This window comes from Amphiprion ocellaris, chromosome 9 (assembly GCF_022539595.1).
Source record: "Amphiprion ocellaris isolate individual 3 ecotype Okinawa chromosome 9, ASM2253959v1, whole genome shotgun sequence".
In the NCBI taxonomy this organism is placed as follows: Eukaryota; Metazoa; Chordata; class Actinopteri; family Pomacentridae; genus Amphiprion; species Amphiprion ocellaris.
This window is the reverse complement of record NC_072774.1, coordinates 8,949,958-8,974,373: the sequence shown is the minus strand read 5'-3', so window position 1 is coordinate 8,974,373 and position 24,416 is coordinate 8,949,958. Positions and strand designations below refer to the sequence as shown.

The 24,416-nt window shown below is 41.1% G+C and overlaps 4 protein-coding genes across 4 annotated transcripts; all 4 read left to right on the top strand.

Annotated features, from left to right (window-relative positions):
* Positions 1 to 3,245: 3,245 nt before the first annotated feature.
* On the top strand, positions 3,246 to 14,011 carry si:dkey-238d18.4 (TBC1 domain family member 15). Its single transcript, XM_023283173.3, has 10 exons — positions 3,246 to 3,834; positions 6,733 to 6,918; positions 7,039 to 7,157; positions 8,877 to 8,980; positions 11,030 to 11,097; positions 11,201 to 11,347; positions 12,622 to 12,712; positions 12,816 to 12,964; positions 13,062 to 13,203; positions 13,310 to 14,011. The coding sequence occupies exons 1-10, from the start codon at positions 3,594 to 3,596 to the stop codon at positions 13,476 to 13,478; spliced, it is 1,416 nt and encodes a 471-aa protein (XP_023138941.1). The 5' UTR covers positions 3,246 to 3,593; the 3' UTR covers positions 13,479 to 14,011.
* Positions 14,012 to 14,771: 760 nt separating this feature from the next.
* hsc70 (heat shock cognate 70) lies at positions 14,772 to 19,366 on the top strand. The gene is made up of 9 exons (XM_023283162.3): positions 14,772 to 14,932; positions 16,155 to 16,359; positions 16,519 to 16,724; positions 16,977 to 17,129; positions 17,202 to 17,757; positions 17,856 to 18,058; positions 18,177 to 18,375; positions 18,492 to 18,724; positions 18,914 to 19,366. The coding sequence occupies exons 2-9, from the start codon at positions 16,155 to 16,157 to the stop codon at positions 19,106 to 19,108; spliced, it is 1,950 nt and encodes a 649-aa protein (XP_023138930.2). The 5' UTR covers positions 14,772 to 14,932; the 3' UTR covers positions 19,109 to 19,366.
* A 490-nt stretch (positions 19,367 to 19,856) lies between these two features.
* LOC111577096 (chymotrypsin-like protease CTRL-1) lies at positions 19,857 to 22,052 on the top strand. The gene is made up of 7 exons (XM_023283189.3): positions 19,857 to 20,008; positions 20,214 to 20,317; positions 20,418 to 20,497; positions 20,579 to 20,660; positions 20,776 to 20,956; positions 21,116 to 21,246; positions 21,803 to 22,052. Exons 1-7 carry the CDS (start codon positions 19,963 to 19,965, stop codon positions 21,962 to 21,964), a joined length of 786 nt encoding a protein of 261 aa, XP_023138957.1. The 5' UTR covers positions 19,857 to 19,962; the 3' UTR covers positions 21,965 to 22,052.
* Positions 22,053 to 22,194: 142 nt separating this feature from the next.
* LOC111577088 (chemerin-like receptor 1) lies at positions 22,195 to 24,318 on the top strand. Its single transcript, XM_023283179.3, has 2 exons — positions 22,195 to 22,346; positions 22,722 to 24,318. The coding sequence occupies exons 1-2, from the start codon at positions 22,337 to 22,339 to the stop codon at positions 23,795 to 23,797; spliced, it is 1,086 nt and encodes a 361-aa protein (XP_023138947.2). The 5' UTR covers positions 22,195 to 22,336; the 3' UTR covers positions 23,798 to 24,318.
* Positions 24,319 to 24,416: the final 98 nt, after the last annotated feature.

Genomic DNA, 24,416 nt, shown 5'->3' with positions numbered 1-24,416 from the left:
CTGCAAGCTATATCTAGTGAGTCAGATTAAGGTTAAATAAGCACAAACCAACATTAATTAAATGTCTATGACACATATCTTGGTCTTCTTCATGAATTTAACACTTGCTACACGCGGCAACCCCTAGATCACCTTTACATTCATGGTATTTCTTTTATTCTCACTGAACATTAGACTTAAATTGTAACTTGTGGAATTTGTCTGATTTGGAGAGAAATTTAAGGGATACTGGACAGAGAGACTTCAACATTTTTAAAGTCAGTCTTTCTACAATATTTAAACACCCGTGTGCCGATGAAAAGAGCCATTTTTGCTTTGCAGATATCCCTTCCAAGCATAACTTCATAGTAAGTGTCGTAATCAGAATCTATTTAGTGAAAAAAAGCATTCCCAGTTTCAGTCTGTGTTGAAATGGGACTTCAGCAGTCAGAACTGAGCAAATCAAATAAGAATTAGTTCCACACTTCAGCACAAAAATCCCTCTTTAGTTTTTAGTTTGCATATAGGGCAACCATGTCAATGGAAGACGCCATCATCACATCGCTCCACACAGCCCTCACACACCTGGAAGGTAGCAACACCTATGTCAGGATGCTGTTGGTGGATTTCAGTGAAACCTTCAGTACAGTTCTCCCTCACAAACTGGTTATGAAGTTAAGCAACCTTGGGCTTGGCAGCTCACTGTGCTTCTGGATATTTGACTTCCTCAGTAACAGACCCCAAAACGTCAGGATTAGAGACCACATCTCCACTCTCATCCTGAACACCGGTACTCCTCAGGGATGTGTCCTCAGCCCCCTATTATACTCTCTATTCACATATGAGTGTTCTCCTGTTCACTCCAGCAACACCATCACAACACCGGAAAAACCAAGGAGATGGTCTTGGACTTTAGAAGATCAAAGCGAATGGAGCACTGCACTCTCTACATCGATGGAGAGGAGGTAGAGAGGGTGGCGAGATTCAGGTTCCTTGGGGTCCACATCTCTGTGGACTTCACATGGTCCACCCACATCTCACACTAGGTGGGGAGGGCCCAACAGAGACTGTACTTCCTCAGAAAGCTGCTCACAAAGTTCTACCGCTCCATCACTGAGAGCCTACTGGCCTACTGCTGTACAGTGTGGTTTACCTGCTGCACTGCAGAGGAAGGGAAGGGCCTGCAAGGCCGTGTCGTCGTGTCACAATCAGAAACGAGGAAACAGGAAATGATGTCGTATTTAGGAGTTTCTGCCACTTGAATTGAATCCACTAATAAACTATCAGACATCTGATCAGCTGAACTGGTTGAATGTAGTTCAGACACAAACACCAACATTATTCTGGACTGCTGCTGGTTGTCAGGTTTGTTTAATCCTTCAGCTTCACGCATGAATAAAGGTACAGACATCTGGAACGAGAGTTCAACATGTAGGGAGGAGTTTTACTGCTTTTATCTACTTTTCTACTGTAGCTGGCATGAGTATCTGTGATGTTGTTCTCTGCAGCCCTGCCTCAGACCAAAGCTCAGCTCACTGTTTGCTTTGTAATATTCACATCTGTAACAAACTCTCCTCATAACTGCTGTTCTGCTGACATCTGCTGGACAAACACAACAACTACACTGTACATAAAGAAGCAGTCGGCTTCAGAAACAGGATTTTAAACGAGTTACTGAGTCAACCTGCTGCACATTCATTACAAAGACATGCTTGTTACTGGATTTGTTTCACTGTTGAAACTGGTAGAAAAGCATTTAGGTTCGTATTAAGGGTCCTTAATGAAACTGACTGAAAGGAAACAGCAATTCGCCACTTGGAACAACATTTAGCTAAAAGGCAGCACATATGTGGAGCCATTACACAAGTATTTGATGCAAGTTAATAATAAAATCTGTATTTCTGTGTGCTTTTCTTTGATATGAGGTTATTTTATCGTCCTTCCTGGATATTCACACCATCATGTTAAAGTGATCCTTTAAACAGCTCAGCAGGAAAGATGCAGCTGAACACTTGTGCAGGGATTCACCATGAAGCCATCATGAGAAGGAAGAGAATCCAAGCAGTCTTCATCTGCTCCTTTAAAGTCTCATGTTTCACACTGGCAGCTCTGTCTCCACACTACATACAGGTACTGGTCATATAATTAGAATATCATGAAAAAGTTTATTTATTTCAGTAATTCCATTCAAACAGTGAAACTTGTATATTGTATTCATTCATGACACGCAGACTGATATATTTCCAATGTTTATTTCTCTTAATTTTGATGATTATACCTGAATACTAATGAAAATCCCAAATTCAGTATCCCAGAAAATTATAACATTGTGGAAGGGTTCAATATCGAAGACACTTGGTGCCACACTCTAGAAAATCTATGTGGTATTGTGAAGAGGAAGATGCAATACGCTAGACCCAACAATGCAGAAGAGCTGAAGGCTACTATCAGAGCAACCTGGGCTCTCATAACACCTGAGCAGTACCACAGACTGATCGACTCCATGCCACGCTGCACTGCTGCAGTAATTCAGACAAAAGGAGCCCCAACTAAGTATTGAGTGCTGGACATGCTCATACTTTTCAGTTGGCTAACAGTTCTAGAAATCCTTTTTTGTATCGGTCTTAAGTAATATTCTAATTTTCTGAGATACTGATTTTGGGATTTTCATTAGTATTCAGGTATAATCATCAAAATTTAGAGAAATAAATATTTGAAATATATCAAGTCTGTGTGTAATGAATGAACAGAATATACAAGTTTCACTTGTTGAATGGAATTACTGAAATAAACTTTTTCATGGTATTCTAATTATATGACCAGCACCTGTAGATACTGCCTGCAGCACAGGTGAGGCACCTGGATGAATGTCTGCTGTATGAGGAAGTTTCAAAGTTCTTCAACCAATCAGGAAGTCAGTGGAAGGCCGAGTGCTGGAAACCAATTCTTCACTACAATAATGAATCCAACAGCTCTGAGGAGAATTCATATTTAACATGTCTCAACTGTTAACTGCCTCATATTGGACTAATAAACTGCAGCTTGCTTCAACATATTAACATCTATCTGAGAATGTGCACAACTCTGAGAGTAAACTGAACACACATCATGTACTTCTGGATGCAACGTGTTCTGTACATATGCTGCGTTCCAAATCACTTCCTTCTTCTTTCTATTTCCAGTCTGAACTGGAAAGTTTTTAATCCAAGTAATGCAAAACCTCGTCTGATTGATTTATTTTGGAGCGCAAGTTGGTCAAATCCTTCCGGAAAACTTAATGTTGTTGAATAACTCCACTAGATGGAGTGAGACTTGCTCGTAAAAGTAGTGAACTTTGGCACTTTGAGTCCGGATTCCACCTGGAATGTGGGTCAATGTGGGATCTCCAAGGTGCGGTCATATGACTCCCAGATGGCTGAATGAAAGTCCACGGAGCTGGAAATGGTTTCCTAATATTTAATCCGACGAGGTTTTGGTGATCTGGAACGATTGGGAATCACTGTCGGCTGGTTTCAGCTCTGGGGAAATGCGTTCTGGGAAGAGACGCTTTGTTTATTGCGCATTCGGCTACAACGGAACGATGTGATACTCGGTTGTCTGTTGTTACTCTGTGGATGTGGCTCAACTTTTCTTCACCTGAGCGCGGCGTGGTCGCTAAAACGCACATGGCAGATCTAAACAACAGGAATCCACAGCGGGCAGCGGGAGAAGAGACGAGCTCCGGCCGCTCTCAGAGGAGAGTAGCGGCGGTCAGCAGTCCGGCTCAGTGCGCCGCGCGTCTCACTTTACCTGGAGTCATGGACGCAGAGGGGAGGGTCGACGAGTCAAGGCTGAGGATGCACATCTTCAAAAACGGTCCGTCTACCTGTCTGTCTCATAAAATATCCTCTGTTTTTAGGCTGCATTTGGACACAGGTCTACGCATTTTAAGCATCTAACACTTAGATTTATGCAACCTGGAGGATTTTTACGCGCCAGTTTGGCCTTTCCTGCATTAATTCATGGTACAGTTGTCCTGAGAGAGAGGAAAACACTTAATTTAGGCACAGTGTGGAAAAATTATAGTGGCTTTTCAGGTTTTTATTGGAAGGACAAATGCAGACGTTTTTGAAATCTACAACTATTATTGGATACACCTGAAGTGTATGCGATCGTTACATGAATTGCTATACAGACAGTAAAATAGCGTTTAATCACAAATCACCTGCACCTGCGTGGTTGCTTACAGGTGTACAATGTGTATAATATGGCAAACTTAATCTTCATTCATGCACAATGGCGTAACAGGTACTTCATTTAAGTAAAAGTAAACATTTAATTGAAATGAAAGAATGCAGTATCATAAGCAACACGTGCTTAAATTATTAGAAGTAAAAGTACTCATTGTGCAGCAGTAAAGTGGTCCCTGACAGTGTTAGTGTTACTGTAATATGTGATGTTTTTTTAAGATATGTTACTGTGACATTAATGTGTATGTTGACTTTTACTGTTGTAGCTGTTGGGGTTAAGGTTGAGTTTAATTTTATACTTTACACACTGTATCTACAGCAACGCATCATATTCTATTAGATCATCATGCTTTTGCGATGTCACTACTATGTTAGAACCACATATCTCTAAAAATTTTACATCAGCTGGGAAAAACAGCCCTGTTTTTTTTCACCTAGCAAGTAGTAAAATGCTTGAAAATCAGCATGTTTTCCAACAAGCAGTTTTCACTGGACAGAAAATCTGTCATCTGAGTAAAAAGTGCAATATATGCCCCTGAGATGTGGTGGAGAATAAGTAGAAAGCTGCATAAAACGGAAACACTCAAATAAAGTGCAAGTACCTTGATTTTATACTGAAGCACGTCACTTGAGTAAATGTACTGAGCTCTATTTCACTGCTGTTCATGCAGTTTTGCATGAAACATGAATACTTTGTCAGTGATGACATTTGAACTTAATCCCTCAAAGACTAATGATTTCCAGGTCATAGCAGGGCAAAAAGAAATCATAAGTAATCCCTTAATGCCCATTTAGAAATATAAAGTCTTCACTAATCCAGATAATTTAATAGTTTAAAGGGTTATTGTGCCTTTCTGTATTGATTTAGTATTCAGCAGCTCACCGAGGACACAGTCATGATTTTTATACATTTGGAAACTTGTTGTAATTAGATCTCTAGAACATAATATTAAGCATGTGGCTATAGCGTCTAGGAGAATATTCCTGTGTCATTTTGCTGTGCTGTAAGACTTTTTATGACCAGAAGAGTCCAGATGCATTAATGAATCGACACCATCGACTCTCGTACAGATGAAGTCAAGTGATGCTTTGCTTCAGGACATCAGCTGAGTCACAGTCAGACACACTCGTCGCTAAAATCAAACATTTCATTGTCTAATCAGGCCTCCCTGGAGCAAAGAACTGCAGCATGACTACACAGACATCCTTTAGAGATGAGAACAAGAAGAATAAAATCACATGAGATTCAACAGACCACAAAAAAAAAAATAAATAAAAATCAGCGAAGTGTGTGAGGATTAGAGTTCCAGCAATGGCTTCAGTTTTGCAAGACACAATATCAGACACCATTATTGGCCAGATTTCTTCAGGTTTTCACAGAGAAGTTCTTCCTCTGTGAAAACATCACATTGGATCGGTCATCTATGAGCAGGAATGTGGAATTCACCCTCTCTTTTCAGCGACCTTCTGACCTTTATGCACATTCCTTCTCTACAAAACAAAGATTAAAGAAACCAGCAGCACAAGACATTACATAAGACATCTGAAAATCCTGTGAATGGAGGCGAAAGTTCACAGTTTAAAACGTGGATCAGCAACGTATTGACAAAGATTGCCTCTCTCTGTTCCTTTTTCATTTCTATTCAGGGCTTGTTTCAGCTTTTACTGAATGATAATAGCTCACTTAACCTCTCAGCTTGACAAACAGGTCAGCTCAGTGATCAAACATAGCTTGTTTCAATTGGAAGTTTTAGCCATTATAAAAGCAAATCTCTCAAAGAAAAAAAAATATTCATGCCTTTATCGAAAGTTGACAAATTGTCTGTATGCAGGTGTTACAAAATGCAGCTGCTCCTCTTCAAACAGGAAAATGAAAGTGCCATCACTTCCCACTTTCCTCATCTGGCTTTCTGTGCATTTCAAGATTGATTTTAAGATGTTATTATTATATTATTTGTTTTTGAACATTTCAAATGAGTTAGCTCCACCTTATTTAGTAGAACCCTTAAATCTTCATACTGTGGTTAGAGGTTGAGCAATCAGATGCTCTTGGATGCTTTAAGATGCACAAAAATAGAGGAGATCGAGCCTTTGCAGTGCCTCCTAATCTCAGGAACAGTTCACCTTTTATAGTAAGAACTGCTCAAGCTTTAAAGCTGCTCCACCTCTTGACTCCCTGACACAATCTTTTGTTGTGTTGCAGCTTTATATTCTTATTTGTTGTCTTCTTGTATTCACATTTGCCTTCTAGTCATTGTGTTTTATTGCCTGCAACATTTTGGATCAACTCTTGCTGCTTTTAAATGTGCTTTATGTTTTTTGAAGATTATTTTTTGGCCTTTTCCCTTTACTGTAGAAAGACAGGAAAGGTAGGGGAAGGTCAGATTTGATCTATATCCTCTGTGTTGGGGACTTAAGCCCCTGTTCATGGGTCACCTGCTCAACCTATTGAGCAACTGTGGGACCTAAATGTGCTTTATTCATATATATTTGACTCTAAATTTGCTCTCCATTCCCTGTCTAGGAGGCGTTCCTCCGTCTGAGCGTGGCCTGGCGTGGCGTTTTCTCTTCGGGATGTACCCGTGCAGCTCGACACCTTTGGAGCGCTCTCTGCTGCAGGAGCAGTTGGTCGTACGTTACCGAGTCATGAAGAGAAAGTGGCAGCAGTTTCTACCTTTAGCCGTACGGATGCACCTCAACGGCACCGACGGTAAAGGCCCAAAGATGTGCAAACTTTCATTCTTGTTTGCGTTTCTTTTCCTGTTTGATTGCCTTGCTCTCTGTTTTTTTTTTCTTTTTTTTTTTTAATGTCTATGACCATTTGATCCAGCTGAGTTAGTGGCAGCTGTCCGGTACTTTGACATAAGGCAGACTCAGGTCCTGCAGCAGACCTGCTACCATTGTGAGGAGGTCTGGGACAGGCAGGCCTTCCTGAAGCTTCAAGCACAGGTTAGATCCATTAAATCTTCACATTAGAGTCTCTGTCTGTTCTATTTTACATGTACATGTGTCTGAATCTTATCTGGTTGTGTTAGATTTCTTTAGATCTATTCAAAATCTTCCCTTTGGTCTTAGCAGAAGGGAAAAGATCAGCTTTGTAAAGTGGAAGTAGTGGAGTGTGTTTGGGGAAATGACACAGCCGGATCTAATTTGGTTAAGCAAACTGTCATCTACTTACTTTGGCATCACTTGCCCTTTTTGCACTAGCTGAAGTGTTAAACCACATAAAGAGTGTGTTGTCGCAACTCTGCTGAAAGTTTGGCAAAGGAAGGGAGGCTACACAAGTTGTAATTAAAAATAAGTTAATTTTGCAGAACATTAAACAAAGTACGTTCAAAATATAACCAAACAAGGTGGAAACCAGAGGAAAGAGAGAGAGACTGGCTGATTTCCACCACATTATGCAGTAAATCCAGTCGACTCCTGCAGGGATTAGTCTTCCCAGAGGGTTGTAACACCCCCTCATCTTCAAAAAAAAAAAAAAAAAAAAAAGTGGTTCTATCAATAAACACTCATGTTGCAATTTTAATTAACAGCTGTAATTAGCATTGCATTCCAAGCCAGCTAGTCCTTAGATCATAATCCTAGTAAGATTAATAAGGCTCTTCCCAATCCCATACACAGAACCTCCACCAATATCGTACATTCCTCCAATTTATGCACCAACAAATATCTACAACCGTGGCACCAAAATGATACTGGATATAAGCTGCAATAACAAGCAGAGCAAACAGTCGAGGACAGTATACAAGATGATTCCGTGTGTGAGTAACAGGACCAACTCCTTGAATCTACAACACTCAAAACAATAAAATGCCTCTAAAAATATTCACCCGTCATGACCCGTTTCTGCTTGTAGTACTTTTCAACACCGAGTAAAGTCATATTACAAACCTCTATCCAGCTGAGATAGTACAGCTGGACTTGAAAAGAGCTCCTCACTCACAATCCCTGTACAACTTTGCACAGAAGAATGGGGTAAAATCCTAGTTTGAGACCAAGCCACACACTCAACACTGTAATAAAGTAGGGGAATTCTTATGCAATCACTTTGGAAAAATGTGTTTTCACTTTGACAGTAAAAAATCTTTATAAAAGTTAACTGTTGTCAGCAAAAGCTTAAGTCAGCAGTGATGCAATGTTGAAAAGCAATAAAAGGGAAAAACTTTCAAGGAGCGTGAATACATTTTATAATCGCCATACATCAGGTCAGTGTCTGCATCAAGGACCTGACTACATGACACTAAACAGGCAGGTGACTCCCTCTTATTAAACAAACCTGATGTACCTGCTTTAAAGTGCTGAATCCCAATAGGCATCCACAAAACCAAAATGTAGTAACTACACAGACGCCAGAAAATAAATAGACAATAGCAGAGCACTGATTAAAGTCTAAACAGCAACACACAAAGACTGGAATACTGGTCACCCCTAAAAGAAAAATACACTGCACTTAACAGCTGTGATATTCAGATAGTTGAACTTCTCTTGGAACTTTTTAAAAATCAGCAAAAGATGTAATTTAACAATTTCCAGTGCAAGAACAAAGCTAAATTTTAAGAAATGACTTTTTTTTAAAAAAATACACGGGATCCACAAAAAGTGACGCCGATATCTCACTAGTCAAATTTATAGTTTTGTCTTTATTTTTTTCCCCCCTGTTAACAGATTTTATTTGAGCGAGTCACATTTGACAATGAGGAACTGCAGGAAGCGATACGAATCATTGACAAGGATGTGCCCCGAACCAACAGGGACCTGAGCTACTACCAGTAAGTTACTGTCAGCCTGTGTTCTATGCAATACTTAAAATATAATATATAGTATATAGTCATTAGTTCAGAAATATATTTCTGAACTAATGACTCAACTTCAACCAATAACCATGTGACAAAAAATTAAGGAACTTTTCAGTTGAACCGCAGGTTACGATTCCCCAGAGTAGAAAGGGGACAAGCAGAGAGGGTTACGGCAGGTTCAGAGGCTCAAAAGCAGGAAATGAGGAATGAACGGTTCAACACAGTTTTATTTATAACACAATATTAAATACAAGGACTAGAACTCTAAACTGGAACCAGAAATGGATGTACAACCTAACCTCTCTATGGCCTGAACAGAAGAAAAAAACCTCTGGAGGTTAGGAGGACTAACTACAAGAACTTGAAAACAAAACTATGGTTAACCGGCTTATGGTATAACCAGGGCAGGAAAACTACTAAACATGGGAAATAAAACTAAACCCAAACCTAGTTTAACAGAATTACTGCACAGAAAGCCCAGACCAAAGCCTGTTCTACCCTTGACATAAACTAATAAGGCAGAGCTAAAAACACGCTGCTAGATCTTAATACAAGGAAGCTGAATTGCAAACTGTAAAGCAGATGTTGCTAGGGCTAGAGGACTTAACTGACTCTGACAGGAGAATGCCCAGTATGGGGAAAAGCAGACTCTCCAGTCCAGGCACACACCTTTAGTGCAACAGTGGTGTGGCACAGCAGGTGGACAGAAGTCCAACATGGCACAGAGCTTTTCCAGAGGCATGCTGATAGCAGATGGGTCCCTTAAGCTGAACGGAATCCACAGAGGAACCGAGAACCAGGCGACCAGCAATGGAACCAGGAGGATCAAGTAACCACAAGCAGGCAGAAGTCAGTTCTAAACACAAGGAAAACAGAATTACTGCAGGAACTCAGTAACTGGCACGAGACATTCAGCTCACAGAACTAACTGGAGGATCAAAGACCGTCCAGCATCATACAACGAGTGGCGTCAGGTTTTATAGGAGAGCCGCAGTGACTGATTTGCTGACTTCCACCTGCCCACAATCTGCTGATTAGCTGATACGCCACACCTGCCTCAGCCTCTGAACGGCACACACCTGGAAGAGAGAGGGAGAGAGTGGGGCTGGGGGAGAGATCACAGCCCACAGCCTGAAGCTGTGGCTGTGACAGAGAGAAAAATGTAAATGTTTAAAAAGTTGTCAAACATCGCACAGCGTGAAATAAGGAAAAGAGAGCAGGAGAATGACACAGTAAAGGTTTGGGCCAATCATAAATGAAATCAGGTATATGGATATGTTTTCTTCACCATACATCATATTGAAGCCAATTATTTCCATTTAGGGAGATGAATAAATTATATTTGGAACCAGTAAAAAGGAAAATCCTGGCATAGGCTTGTTGATTGGTACATTACTCTGGACCACAATGTGGTGACTACAGACTGAAAGAAGCGTTTACAACAGCCCCAAAGTAAGCGTAACTTCTTTTCTCTCGAATTAGTTGAAAAATAACATTGCAGATGAACTTAAGATCAGATGGGATAATTACTTCAGGCCCATAATCAGTCATTCCCTAGAACCGATAACTCATTGCTGAACGGATCCTGCACCACATGTGTACTAATCACTCTGCTATCAGGTTGCCCCACCTTTTAGATGAGTCAGTCTAGGAAGTTGTTGGTTAGTCAGAAAAAAAAAAGAAAATAGAGGTCTGATCCTAGGTAAACAGAAAAAAAGTGAGCAGAAATACACAGAATACAGAAATAATGTTTATGACATAAAAATGGGAAGCTTTAAATTTATGGTGTGAAAGCTCGAGTAATCCCTGTAAACTGGTATCGGCTAGAAAACCTCTGAAACTGCTGCAATGTTATTTGGAATTAGAAGCAGTTCTGCCTTTTGGTGGTTGCACAAGCAAAAACATTGCATCCTTTAATTTCTTCATGACTGTAGAGGCTTTACAAACCACGAGATTCCATATATTTCACATCAAATAATTGTGCTTACTTATAGCGTACTCATAATTTCTGTGTGTCTGCAGGGACGAAGGTTTAGGCAATCTGTTGGTGCTGAGAGACATCCTCATCACTTATGCTGCTTTTCATCCAGGTAAAGAGCCAGACTGAGCCCATCTCAGGTTTACTAACTGACAGGTTGTTTGTTTTGCCATCAGAGACGCTAACTTCCCTTTTGTCTTGACTGTTAAATCCAGAGGTCACTTACGCTCAGGGAATGAACGACCTGTGCAGCCGCTTCCTGGAAGTTCTCGACTCTGAGGTCGACACTTTCTGGAGTTTTTCTTGCTACATGGAGAAATTCTCCAGAGACTTCAGGGCTGATGGTCTGCACAGGAAAATAGGTGGGAATACCAAAAAGAAATGCAAACGTATTTACTACAGATACTACAATACATGTACAAAACACATTCATGTTGAGCTCTCCAGCAAAATATTTCAGATTTTGACTCAGTCCAGAGTACCTGCTAGTGTTTTTTTGCACCCTAGTTTTTGCAATGTTCTACATAATATAAATGAGCTGAAAATTCTGCCTGTGTGAGCAGCATGACCAGCTTTTTAAATGAAACTTCAGCAACTTCACTTTAATGATGTGACTGACCACAAGTTTCTCCCTTACACATCTTTCTGTTTCAGTTAATAGTTTTGCTTCAACCTACATATTATTTTGTTTTTCATTAGCACCTGTTTGTTATGAATACTATTCAGGCACTGGGCTGCACCCACAAATTTACAAGAGGAATGTTGGTTTTTTTAATTGACTTAATGAAGCAGAAGATAAAAAAGAATAAATATTTTAGTGAAACATCCAAAGTGCCTAAACTTTGCACTGTAAGGTATGTTGTTAAAATTTTGGGACCTCTAGTGGTTAAATAAAGACATTGAAAACTAAGTGCAGGTGATTTGTGAAAATAAAAATTGGGGTCTGTCTGTATGTTGTGATGGTCTGTGATTACGGTGATACTATATACAACATTATAAACTGCTCATGCGAAGAATATTCAAAGATGTGAGAAGGAAATCACATTATGTGAGAATCTAGGCTGGACTTCATCATATTTTATCTATGGCATGGAAATTGTGTCGAGTTTTGTGAGCTCTTTTTGATGGTTAATCCTGAAAAACACAGACTCCAAAGAGGAGAACAATATTCAAGGTTGGAAAAAAAGGAGCAGAGAAAAGATTAACTTGACAAAATTTGTTTCAGCAACACAAGTTCAATTGCTCTGTTGTTGCTGAGCCTATTCTTCCCATCATCCTGCAGACTGGAGCAGAGCTGTACAGTTCAGTTTGGCTTTCTTTTACATCTGCAACGCTCCCAGCAGTGATTCATGCAGCTACAAAGTTTATGAGCAGACATCAACTTTGGCACTTTCTGTGTTAATTTCTGAAAATGTTCAGGATCCCAAACTGTACAAATGTACCAAATTTCATGCTTTCATTAAAAAAAAAAAGAAAAACCTAAATTTGGTACAAACCGCCTGGACTACCTTAATTCCAGAACAGGAGAAGTTTGCTTGTAGGTCCAGAATTAAACTAATTAAAGATCTGTCTGGAACAACGGTTTTGTCTATAAATTAGTTCAGTTCAAGCATATGTTGTGTTTAACATCTTGCAGAGCTGGAGGCAGCCTTGTTGAAGGAACTGGACCCTCTGCTTTATACTCACTTGGTCAAAGACAGCATGGAGAGCCTCGCATTCTGCCACAGGTAGATCAGATCAGTCTGTGCGTTTATTCACTATATCGAAACATGTTTTTCCTCCACATGCACATGTTCTTTATGTCCATGTACATGTTTTTCGTCCTGTAAGGTGGCTCCTGCTGGGTTTCCAGAGGGAGTTTGAACACAGCGATGCACTGCGTTTGTTTGAGATCCTGAGCTGCGACCACCTGGAGCTCATCTCCCAACAGGTCGACCGAGCGCGTTACCAAGAAAGACTGACCCGAAAATACAGCACAGGTGAACCCAGGAGAAGAGGTGGAAAATAACTTCAAAGCTAAAGTTAAATCTATTAAACGTCCTACAGTGATAGACTTTTGCTTTGTGATGTTTCCAGAAGAAAATTCAGAGTCAGAGCTGAAGGCCGTCAACACTGACTTCACCTTTGAGCTCTTCATCTGTGCAGCCATCCTGCTAGAGAACAGAGAGGCGCTGCTGCAGTGTCGAGATGACGTCCAGCTCATCCAGTTTGCCAGCAGGTCTGACTATATTCTAAGACATTAAAAATATCTCATGCAACAAAATAAGAACTTGTGTATATGTTGATCTGTGTGAATGCATTGATGAACTTTGTCTTTTGTGCAGCCTGCAGGGAACGCTGGACCTGAACAACACGCTGAGGAACGCCGAGTATCATTTCTACAACTACTGCAAGCGCTGTGCTTGGGACTATATGAATGGACGCTGCAGAGAATACAGGAGCAAGAATGAGGACTTTTTCTATCAGCTCCGCAGCTTATTTGTTTTAAAGTGACTGCTATTTAAATACCCGATCCCACGGACTGAAACTGTAATTTGATAGCTAAGGACATATAATCCCTGTGTGCAGTTTTGAACGCACTGTCTTACTTTTTATTTCTTAGGGAAACATACTGATGGCTGCTTATTTGAAATGTGATCTGTTTTATGCTGTTGTACAGTATTTATTATATGAAAGGTGACCAACTCTGTCATTTTTTTTGCTCTCCTGATCTGCCGTGAACATTGAAAGCTGAAGCTTAATATTCTGTTACCTCAGAGTAAGAGCTTTAACTGATGTTTTTTGCAGGTTATGCAATATTCAGCTGCTAGCAGTGTGTAAATACTACGATGTGGAGTGTCGCAACAGGTGCTGCCTGTAAGGAACTGCAGTTATATTTAATGCCAGATGGCACATGCGTCAGAGAGGCCTATGTAACAGGAATAGATGAGCTCTGGCAGAGGGACCATGCACTACTGGGTCTTAAATAGAGAATGAAACACATGCACAATATAAGAAAACATTCAAATAAAACCACTGGAAGACGATTTAGTAGGTGTTGTTGGTAATATTCGTGCTCAGTTTTCATATTTTTTCTATTCATAACCTAGATAACTTTCTCTATGTTTGAATGAAAGACCCTCCTTTTTACTAATCAGTGCCCTCATAAAATAGCCACAAGTGAAATTTAAGTAGAAAGACATTTCGAAATTGCATTTTAGGAATGCAAAGTTCCTCAGAGAAACACTACCTCTATAAAAAAGTGTTTTTCTGACCTCCAAAAACTAGTTTCTAGAAGCATCCATGGCATAGATTCTATTCCAGTGTTAACTATTGCATTAAAACTTGATTTCTAAGTCATTTACTCTCATACAAACAATGAAGATTCTATAAAAAAAACCACAAAGTGGAACACTGCTAACAGTTTGAATCTCTAAAGTCACTTAATAATGTAAAGTTATAGCTGAACTAAGTTATGGCTGAGAGATTATCCACAACGGTAAAAAAAACCCCAAAACATTTCAGTCCTGGCAATCTGGGCAATAGAGTGTGTGAGCAACAGTATCTATTTTCAGGAACCACTTTTTCATTTCAGAGTAGTTTTCAAATGAACAATGAAACCTTCTAAGTGCTTATGTTTTCACATTTTGCATTTCCTCCTATAGTCCTGTTTTGTTCAGTTACCCTAGCAGATGGCTGCAGAGATAAGAATAGCAACCTTTCTCTCAAGGAAATCGAGTTAGCGAGAAGAAACGTGGCCCTAGAACTTTCCCTGGTGGAGTCACCTGACACCCTGATTGGGCTCTCCCTGCACTGAGCTCTATATACACTGGGGAGCAGAGACACTCGCCCTCTTGGTCCGCCTGCTAGGAGAAGGAAAGGAGTGCTGGAGAGGAGCTCAGACGGTGCTGGGCGAAAAGAAAGCATCACTTTAACTCAGTAAACTCTCGAACATCTAACAGCACAAGGTAACCTCGTGGAAAGGAAGTGTTGCACTCTGGCCTGGCTTTATAGTCTGTCTTGCTTACTGCTTTCGAAGCCTAACTGCCAAAAGTGAGAGGTTCCCTGCATGGTGTCTGTCAGCATGACAAAACTGAAGCCCTGTGAAAAGCTGCAAAGCCTACCAACTATCCAGCATGTCAGTTGGGACATTTCAATGATTCATTTCCATAGTAAAACAGGCACATGTGGATGTAGGACAGAAGGAAGAAGCACTATGTCAGCATGTTTTCCTCTGTGTTACACAACTGGATAACAAGTGAAAACTCAATAACATGCTCCGGCTGCACCAGTTTAGCAACATGAAAGGAGTAAAGTTCCACCCTGTAGATTTACAGAAGAGGGGGAAAAAAAGCTCATTTTAGTTGTTTTGTGCTCTGCTAGTCTGTGGTATTTTCTGTTACCATAAATGATCTAATTCCACTCTTGGCCTGATGATTTCATAAGAACACACCCCCACGAGCTGTGACAACAAGAGGCTTTTGTGGAGCTCTTCACTAATCAAACATGTTTGTTACTGAACTTCCCCGCTGCACATTTCTGTGTGTATTTTTGGTTGTTAAGCCCTTTGTTTTAAATGGAACCAGGCAGGTTTTGCTCAAGAGTCACTGATAAATGATCTCTGAAGTTTAAGCTACCTTCAATTCACTGCTACATAGGTATGCTGATACTTATTATAGTAACTGCATGCTATTTGGAGGCAGCTGTCGGAAAATAGACACACTGATCACTATTGCAGGATCAGTAGCCTACATCACATTTAAAAAGCCTGACTGAGACACTCTAATGTTATGTTGCTGAGGGAGGAGAGAAGCTGAGCGGACGGGGAATTAAAGGACGCTGAGACATAGTCCAGTCATTTGGTTTCCAATATCAGGAGGCGGTTCAAGCCTCTATAACATGGACAGCAACACGTGGCTGTGTATCTGGGCTTGTGTAAATAGCTGTGAAAGGTACACCATAGGAAACACTAACAAGATATATATAGCTGTACATAGCATGCAGGTGTATACACATTTATAGGCTACAAATAAACAATTTTTTTTAAGTACAACCACAAAAAAAGACAAGTATATGGAAAGAGAATAGCAATCCTTTAGTGATAATAGTAAGTTTGTGCACTAATACTGGGTTACACTCCAAAATAAAAAAGGGCTGCAATTATTAACATGTGTCTTTTGTTGATTAAAGATGTCTAAAGGACCAGCAGTAGGTATTGATCTGGGAACCACATATTCCTGTGTGGGCATCTTCCAACATGGCAAAGTGGAGATCATTGCCAACGACCAAGGAAACAGGACCACACCCAGCTATGTGGCCTTCACAGACACAGAGAGACTCATTGGAGATGCTGCCAAGAACCAGGTGGCCATGAACCCAACCAACACTGTCTTTGGTAAAAACTGCATCATCCCTTGCAATCAAAAAAATAACCACTCTCCTCAGCTTGCTAACTTGTAATCCTTTGGTAGATAAAAAGGCTAAATATTCAAATGTGTATACGCTGGGAATTTAACCTAACAGTATGCTATTTTTCCCCCGAAATCTACTGCAGATGCTAAGCGTCTGATTGGTCGCAAGTTCGATGATGCTGTGGTGCAATCTGACATGAAACACTGGCCTTTCAAGGTTGTGAATGACTCATCCAAACCCAAGGTTGAGGTTGAATACAAGGGTGAGATCAAGACCTTCTTCCCTGAGGAGATTTCCTCAATGGTCCTCATCAAAATGAAGGAGATCTCTGAAGCTTATCTTGGCAAGGTAGATAACAGTAAATGTATAACACTATGCATGAAATGACCTCGGACAGTTTATTTTTATGGCAATAAAACAGTGGAAATGACATCAGGAAACACTTCCTAGTGTTTTTTGCTGTTTCCCTGTATCTGTAATGTAATATTTAAGAGCAACAGAATAAAATACACCTTGAAAAAATGTCTCCTGTCTGTTTTTCATGTTTGCAATAGAATAGTGTGAACACACTGTTGACTCAAGTTCTCTCCATCTTTACAGCCTGTGAACAATGCGGTCATCACTGTTCCTGCTTACTTCAATGACTCCCAGCGTCAAGCCACCAAAGATGCTGGAACCATCTCTGGCCTTAATGTGCTGCGCATCATCAATGAGCCCACTGCTGCAGCCATTGCTTATGGCCTGGACAAAAAGGTAGTTAAACACTAAAATGGTAACCTTATCATATTTTATGTTCCTCTTTGTAATCCATACTGTTTATTTCAGGTTGGCGGTGAGCGTAATGTCCTTATCTTTGACCTTGGAGGTGGTACTTTCGATGTGTCAATCCTGACTATTGAGGATGGCATCTTTGAGGTCAAGTCCACAGCTGGTGACACACACTTGGGCGGCGAGGACTTTGACAACCGCATGGTCAACCACTTCATTGCTGAGTTCAAGCGCAAGTTCAAGAAGGAAATCAACAACAACAAGCGAGCTGTGCGTCGCCTGCGCACAGCATGTGAACGTGCCAAGCGCACCCTCTCCAGCAGCACTCAGGCCAGCATTGAGATCGACTCCCTCTATGAAGGTACAGATTTCTACACTTCCATCACCAGGGCCCGTTTTGAAGAGCTCAATGCAGACCTGTTCCGTGGAACCCTGGAGCCTGTGGAGAAGGCCCTGAGGGACGCCAAGATGGACAAGTCCCAGATCCATGACATTGTCCTGGTGGGTGGATCCACACGTATCCCCAAGATTCAAAAGCTACTGCAGGACTTCTTCAATGGTCGTGACCTCAACAAGAGCATCAACCCTGACGAGGCTGTGGCCTATGGTGCAGGTGGGTCTCTACTGCAGCTAGGATTAATCTTATTCCATATTTATAAAAGCTTTCCATTCATTGACGCATTGGATTCACCCTCTGAATACCCTTTACAGCTGTGCAGGCAGCCATCTTGGCTGGTGATAAGTCTGAGAATGTACAGGACCTGCTCCTGCTGGATGTTACGCCCCTTTCACTGGGAATTGAGACAGCTGGAGGAGTAATGACTGTCCTTATCAAAAGGAACACCACCATCCCAACCAAGCAAACCCAGACCTTCACCACCTATTCAGACAACCAGCCTGGTGTGCTCATTCAGGTAGAGTAACCTTAAAGTATTAGACAACAGTTCACTCTCCATTTGCCCCATTCTGTTACAAGCACTCCTCATAATGTTCACTGATACATCAGAATGTAATCTGAATAACTGTTTTCAGGTTTATGAAGGTGAGAGAGCCATGACCAAGGATAATAATATCCTGGGAAAGTTTGAACTTACTGGTATTCCACCTGCTCCCAGAGGAGTTCCTCAGATTGAGGTGACCTTTGATATTGATGCCAACGGCATTCTCAACGTGTCCGCAGTGGACAAAAGCACCGGAAAGGAGAACAAGATCACCATCACCAATGACAAAGGTATACTTCTTAAATCCACGAGCATTAAAAAGTTATTCCAGCATAAACATTTAAAGAAGGCTGTGTATGAATAGAGAAAAATAATAAATAGAGGTTTGTATTTCATCATCTCACAGGGCGGTTGAGCAAGGAGGATATTGAACGTATGGTGCAAGAGGCAGAGCAGTTCAGGGTTGAGGATGAGGCCCAGAGAGACAAGGTCACAGCCAAGAATTCCCTAGAATCTCTGGCCTTCAACATGAAGAGCACTGTAGAGGATGAGAAGCTCCAAGACAAGATCAGCCCTGATGATAAAAAGACCATTGTGGACAAGTGCAATGAAGTTATTGCCTGGCTGGACAGGAACCAGGTAAAAAAAACTCTCACTGATCTGTGCAGCGGTTCCTCTTCAGCTCAAATTGTGAAACGGGGTTTCAAATGTTGCCATCATAGTGAGGCAATTCCTCACTTCCCCTTTGCACTGTTTTTAATCAGTAAATAACTAGTCATCTACCAAATCTTTTATCACAGTGAATTATTTGCTCCTTCTGTTACATAGACGGCGGAAAAGGAGGAGTACGATCACCAGCAGAAGGAACTGGAGAAGGTTTGCAACCCCATCATCTCCAAGCTATACCAGGGTGGTATGCCAGGAGGAATGCCTGAGGGAATGCCAGGAGGAATGCCTGGTGGCTTCCCTGGTGGAGCCGGAGGTGGCTCCTCTTCTGGCCCAACTATCGAGGAGGTCGACTAAACACTTTTTGGACCGTGTCTTTATTTCATATACTAACATATATATAGTGTCTTAAAGGTATTTTCTTACCTAGTGCACATCCAGTTAGCATTAGAACAGAAGTTTATCTAATCTGAGCAATTAAATATGACACTCTCACATAGAACTTCAAATATCCAGTCTCATGTTTATCTCCCCACTTATGATTTGCACAACATCTCCTACACAGTCTGTAATTTCTAAATATGTATTCAATAAAGATCCCCAGTGAGATTCAGATTTTTAACTTGCATTGTGTCTTTCTTGTGATTTATATTTGTTGTATTTCTCAGTAACCACATACATGATAAATAATGCATTAAAAAGGTATGCACACAGATGCTCAGTTTGCAGCTGTTGAATCTTGCAAATAAAACCAGTTTCTGCAAACAGGCCACAGAGGTTTTGATCAATATCTTCTTCCTGTAGAGTAGCTAGTCTTACTCAGTGCAGGAAATATTGACACCTTAAACAAGATTATCTGTTAAATGAGGGGACAAATTCATCTGTGCAATTTGCTGCGCCTTGTTTCCTTCTTGTGGGTTTGAAACTGAGATGCAAGCAAAAATTCAAACAGTCCAACATACTGAATGTGGTGCAAACAGCCTTTTAATGTCAATAACATGACAAAACGTTGTTGTTGCCTGTAATTAATAACATAGCACTGCACTAATTTATGTCCTAAAACCATTGTGGTCATGAATTGCCTGAGGTGCCTGTCACCAGGTGGTCTTTTCCCAGACTGGGGCAGGTGGGGGGTTGTGTGTCTACACTATAAAAGCCAGTGTCCAGCTCAGCTGAGCCTCAGGGACGTGAATCTCCACTGAGACACAGCCATGTTCTTGCTCATCAGCTGTTTTGCTCTTGTGGCCTCTGCACTGGGTGAGTGACTTGAGATATACCAATATACTGTCAGTGCAAAAGATGTTTGAGAGATGTGGCAGCAATTGTGGGTTTCATTCTTGTTGTCTGATGAATAAAAACAATTTGTACACTTATACGTAGATTACATGCTGATACTTTTTTGCATATATGCCATATTTGAGTCAATTAGATCATTGTTTTATATTGTGTCACTGGGCCGCAGGGTGTGGAGTGCCTTCCATCCCGCCTCGAGTGAGCGGATACAACAAGATTGTGAATGGGGAGACTGCTGTGTCTGGGTCCTGGCCCTGGCAGGTTTCACTTCAGGTAGAAACTCCACATCAGCTGTACTCTGGCTACAGTCACACACTTTTAATTAACTCAGACAACAAAAATTACTCTTAAATGAGCATCTTCTCAATCCTAGGATGGTAGAGGGTTCCACTTCTGTGGAGGATCCCTGATCAACCAGTACTGGGTTGTCACTGCTGCTCACTGCCGTGTGTCGTAAGTAACTTAAAGTGTCCCACAATAAAACACTAAAAACGCTCTGTAATCACTCATCTGACTATATTTTTTCTACTTCAGTCCAATGAACCACCGTGTCATCCTGGGAGAGCACGATCGCCAGTCCAACAGCGAGCCAATTCAGGTCAAGAACATCGCCAGGGTAAGGAGAAACAGAACCCATCACAGATTTTTTTTTTTTTTATGAAACTATGAACCCTGCTTTGTGAAATAAATTACTATATTTGTGTATGATTTTTCCTCACCTCTCCATCCAGGCCATCACTCACCCCTACTACAACACCCAGAACTTTAACAACGACATCACGCTTCTGAAGCTGAGCTCCCCGGTGCAGATGAATTCCCGTGTGTCTCCTGTGTGCTTGGCCTCCTCCAGCACCAGCATCCCCTCTGGAACCAAATGCGTCACCACCGGCTGGGGCAGAACCGGACAGACTTGTGAGTGAATCATTTCCTATACTCAGAGTACATTTACACATTTGCATACAGCTCTGGTTGCACAAAGGTAAATTAAAGACCATTCACTGCCATGTATCCAGCACACCTTAAATTTAGTTGTAGAGATAAGCCTTACATTCACTTCTTTTGTGTTCTCAGCGAGCCCTCGCTACCTCCAGCAGACTGCCCTGCCTCTGCTCAGCCCTGCTCAGTGCAAGCAGTACTGGGGTAATAACAGAATCACTGATGCCATGATCTGCGCTGGTGCTTCTGGAGTGTCCTCCTGTCAGGTAACAGCCACTTCAAAGCCTGAAACACACATTTACATTAAAAGTAAGCAATTCTTCACAATAATGAGCGGATTGTAATTGTTCATGAACCAACTAATAATTAACAAATGTTTGTTTTATGCATTTGTGAATGATTACTTATTAATTTATCACAAATGTAGGTAATCTTTAGGTTACTTAGAGAAACTTATAAACTTAAGTTGTAATTTCTTGATAGCAATTGATTGATAAATAAAGTCAGGAGCACACATTAATAGTTTAAATAATTTGAACATTCTATTATAATATACTCATAAACGTTAGTTCAGGATGTGCATAATGCGTAGAAACAGACATATGTACAATTTCCAAGAAAACTCATGCAAATGCAAATTACTAATGGCTTTCAAAGAAAATGTTTCCAAAGTGATTCCACCTCTAATCTTAGAAATTGCTTCATTTTCAGTTTCCTGTTTTTGTGTTAGCTTGAAACTAATGTGTCAACCGACGAAGCTGCACAGATCCCATGCTGTATTCAATGCAAAAAATGTTCAAAAATGCATTTGTCTCATTCCAGGGTGACTCTGGTGGCCCTCTGGTTTGCCAGAGTGGTAGTGTGTGGTCCCTTGTGGGTATTGTGTCTTGGGGTACCTCTAACTGCAACGTGCGCACCCCTGCCGTGTATGCACGCGTGTCCTACCTGCGCCAGTGGATCGACCAGACCGTCGCTTACAACTAAGCCTGCATTGCACGCTCATGCACTCACACACGGTGCTGCTGTTTGGTGCATTTGTGAGAAATGAAACAATAAACTCATAAGACGACCAGTGCTGGTGTCCTGTTTTGTTTTTTTATGTGAGACTGAAAATTTGCAGTGAAAAAGAAGTTGCATTGTAGCATGTATTCATTTACCGGATGAAAAATTTGATTCTTGCGGTCTGTTATTTTCTAAGGTGTTCCTGTTATTTTGTCCACTCTCTGTGCAAGACAGTCCTGTCTCATTGGCGCCTACCCTAACTGAGAGGGAGGAGTAATCCGAGATAGAGAAGTAGTACAGGCACACAGAGAGATCAACTGAGAATAAAGACAGACCCTTGCAGCTACAAGGAAGATGGGGACTGGTAAGATACTTTAATGCTTTTTAAATTTCACCATAATTTCAGATTAAACTGCTCTAAAACAAATGGCTTGGTTATGATTTTTGTCTGATCAAAATAGAAATTGAGTAAAATGAAGGCAAATATCAAGTTGCAAATTAACTACAGAGTATTCTGTAACTATTGCAGCCAATTTAGTGGGAGCCAGTATTGTACAGAACATGTGCCAGAATAGAAAGCAGTGTGTTAACAGCAACTAAAAACTATAAAAATATGTTCAGTTAATTAAGAATTTATGCAATCTGGCTATAAAAGTGATCAAGATCTATGTTTTTGTCAGTGCATATAGCAGAATATATCTGATGTCTGCATTAAAACATTTTCTTTTTTGTTTTTTAGATAACACAACCTCCTCTGTCAGTCAAACATCTGGAGTGGATGTGGCAGTTAGATACATGAAAACAGTCTACCTGGTCATGTACTGCTTGATTTTCATTGTGGGGACTCTGGGCAACGGTCTGGTCATCTACGTGACAGGTTTTAGGATGAAGAGAACAGTCAACTCGGTTTGGTTCCTCAACTTGGCCCTGGCTGACTTCCTCTTCACAGTGTTCCTGGTTTTCGTGATCGTCTCTCACTCTCGGGGGAACCAGTGGGATTTTGGTCTTTTAATGTGCAAGCTGAACACCTTTGTGAGTGCGGTCAACATGTTCGCCAGCGTCTTTCTCCTGACGGCCATAAGTCTGGACCGTTGCTTGTCCATCTGGGTGGTGGTGTGGGCGCACAACAGGCGCACCGTCTTCAAAGCTCAGCTCGCCTGTGTTGTTATCTGGGTGGCTGCTGGGATCTGCAGTGCCCCTTATGCCAGTTTCCGCTCCATTTCGCAGAGAAATGGATCACCCAGGTGCGTTTATCCTGCAGCCGTGACACACGAACAGAAGTGGATTATCTACACCTTCCGCTGCGTTGTTGGCTTCGTCATCCCGTTCCTGGTGATACTCATCTCTTATGTGGCCATAGCTGTTCGTGCAAACCGCCTGCAGAGGACCAGGAGACCGAAATCTCGACGGATCATTTATGCTGTCATTCTTGCATTCTTCATCTGCTGGTTGCCTTTCCATGTTATAAGTTTTATAGAATTAAAGATCAGTAGTAACACAGAGCTGGTGAACATAGTCAGGATTGGAGGTCCTCTGGCTGGGTGTCTGGCTTTCCTGAACAGCTGCCTGAACCCCATCCTCTATGTTTTCATGTGCGATGAGTTCCTGAAGAAGCTCAAGCAGTCCATATGTTTAGTCCTGGAGAGCGCCCTGACAGAGGACCACTTGTCCTTTATGTCCTCTCGCTCCTTGTCTTCACACTTTTCCCGGATTTCGCGGAAATCAGACTCTACTGCGCCGACGGAGAGGAAAGGCACAGATGCTTCCTTGACCTTCACAGAATGCAAACAGGAGGACACTCTGAGCACTGAATAAAAAGCTCAACACACAAAAAGCAAAATGCAAATAAAAAATCCACACTTATTCAAAACAAAAACTTGTAACATGGTATTATGATGTCATTGTAAATGGAGAAGCACCTACTTACCAACAGGTTTTCACTTGTGGCTGATAAGAGCGGGTCCTCAAGCTCCTCTATGACTTACATCTATTTTTACTAGTATACATTGTTTGGTATCACACACAGCAGCTACGCATCTAATTAGCCTGAATATCTGAAAACGCATGTGTGTCTGCTGCAGCTTAAAGTTGCAAATGTGAAGTGCTTGATGAAACAATTAATGTGTAAATTTAAAGGAAAACGTTTTATACTTCATTGTTTAAAATGCCCTTTTATATACATGTGTTTGTAAGATTTTGGTGCTCCAGGATATTTAACCATATTTAATGCTGATGGCTTTTCCATAGTGGCATCAATTGAACTGTCACAACAGCCTGAAATTTACAGGAGATTTGTACCATTCTTAATTGTGAATAAAAATGTATTGCTAACATAATGATCTTGTTTTTCTGCTTCACTAACACAATTCACCACAAGTTTTATCATACAGGAGATCAGTTTCATGTACATGACTTGTTCCGTTTGCAAAATGTA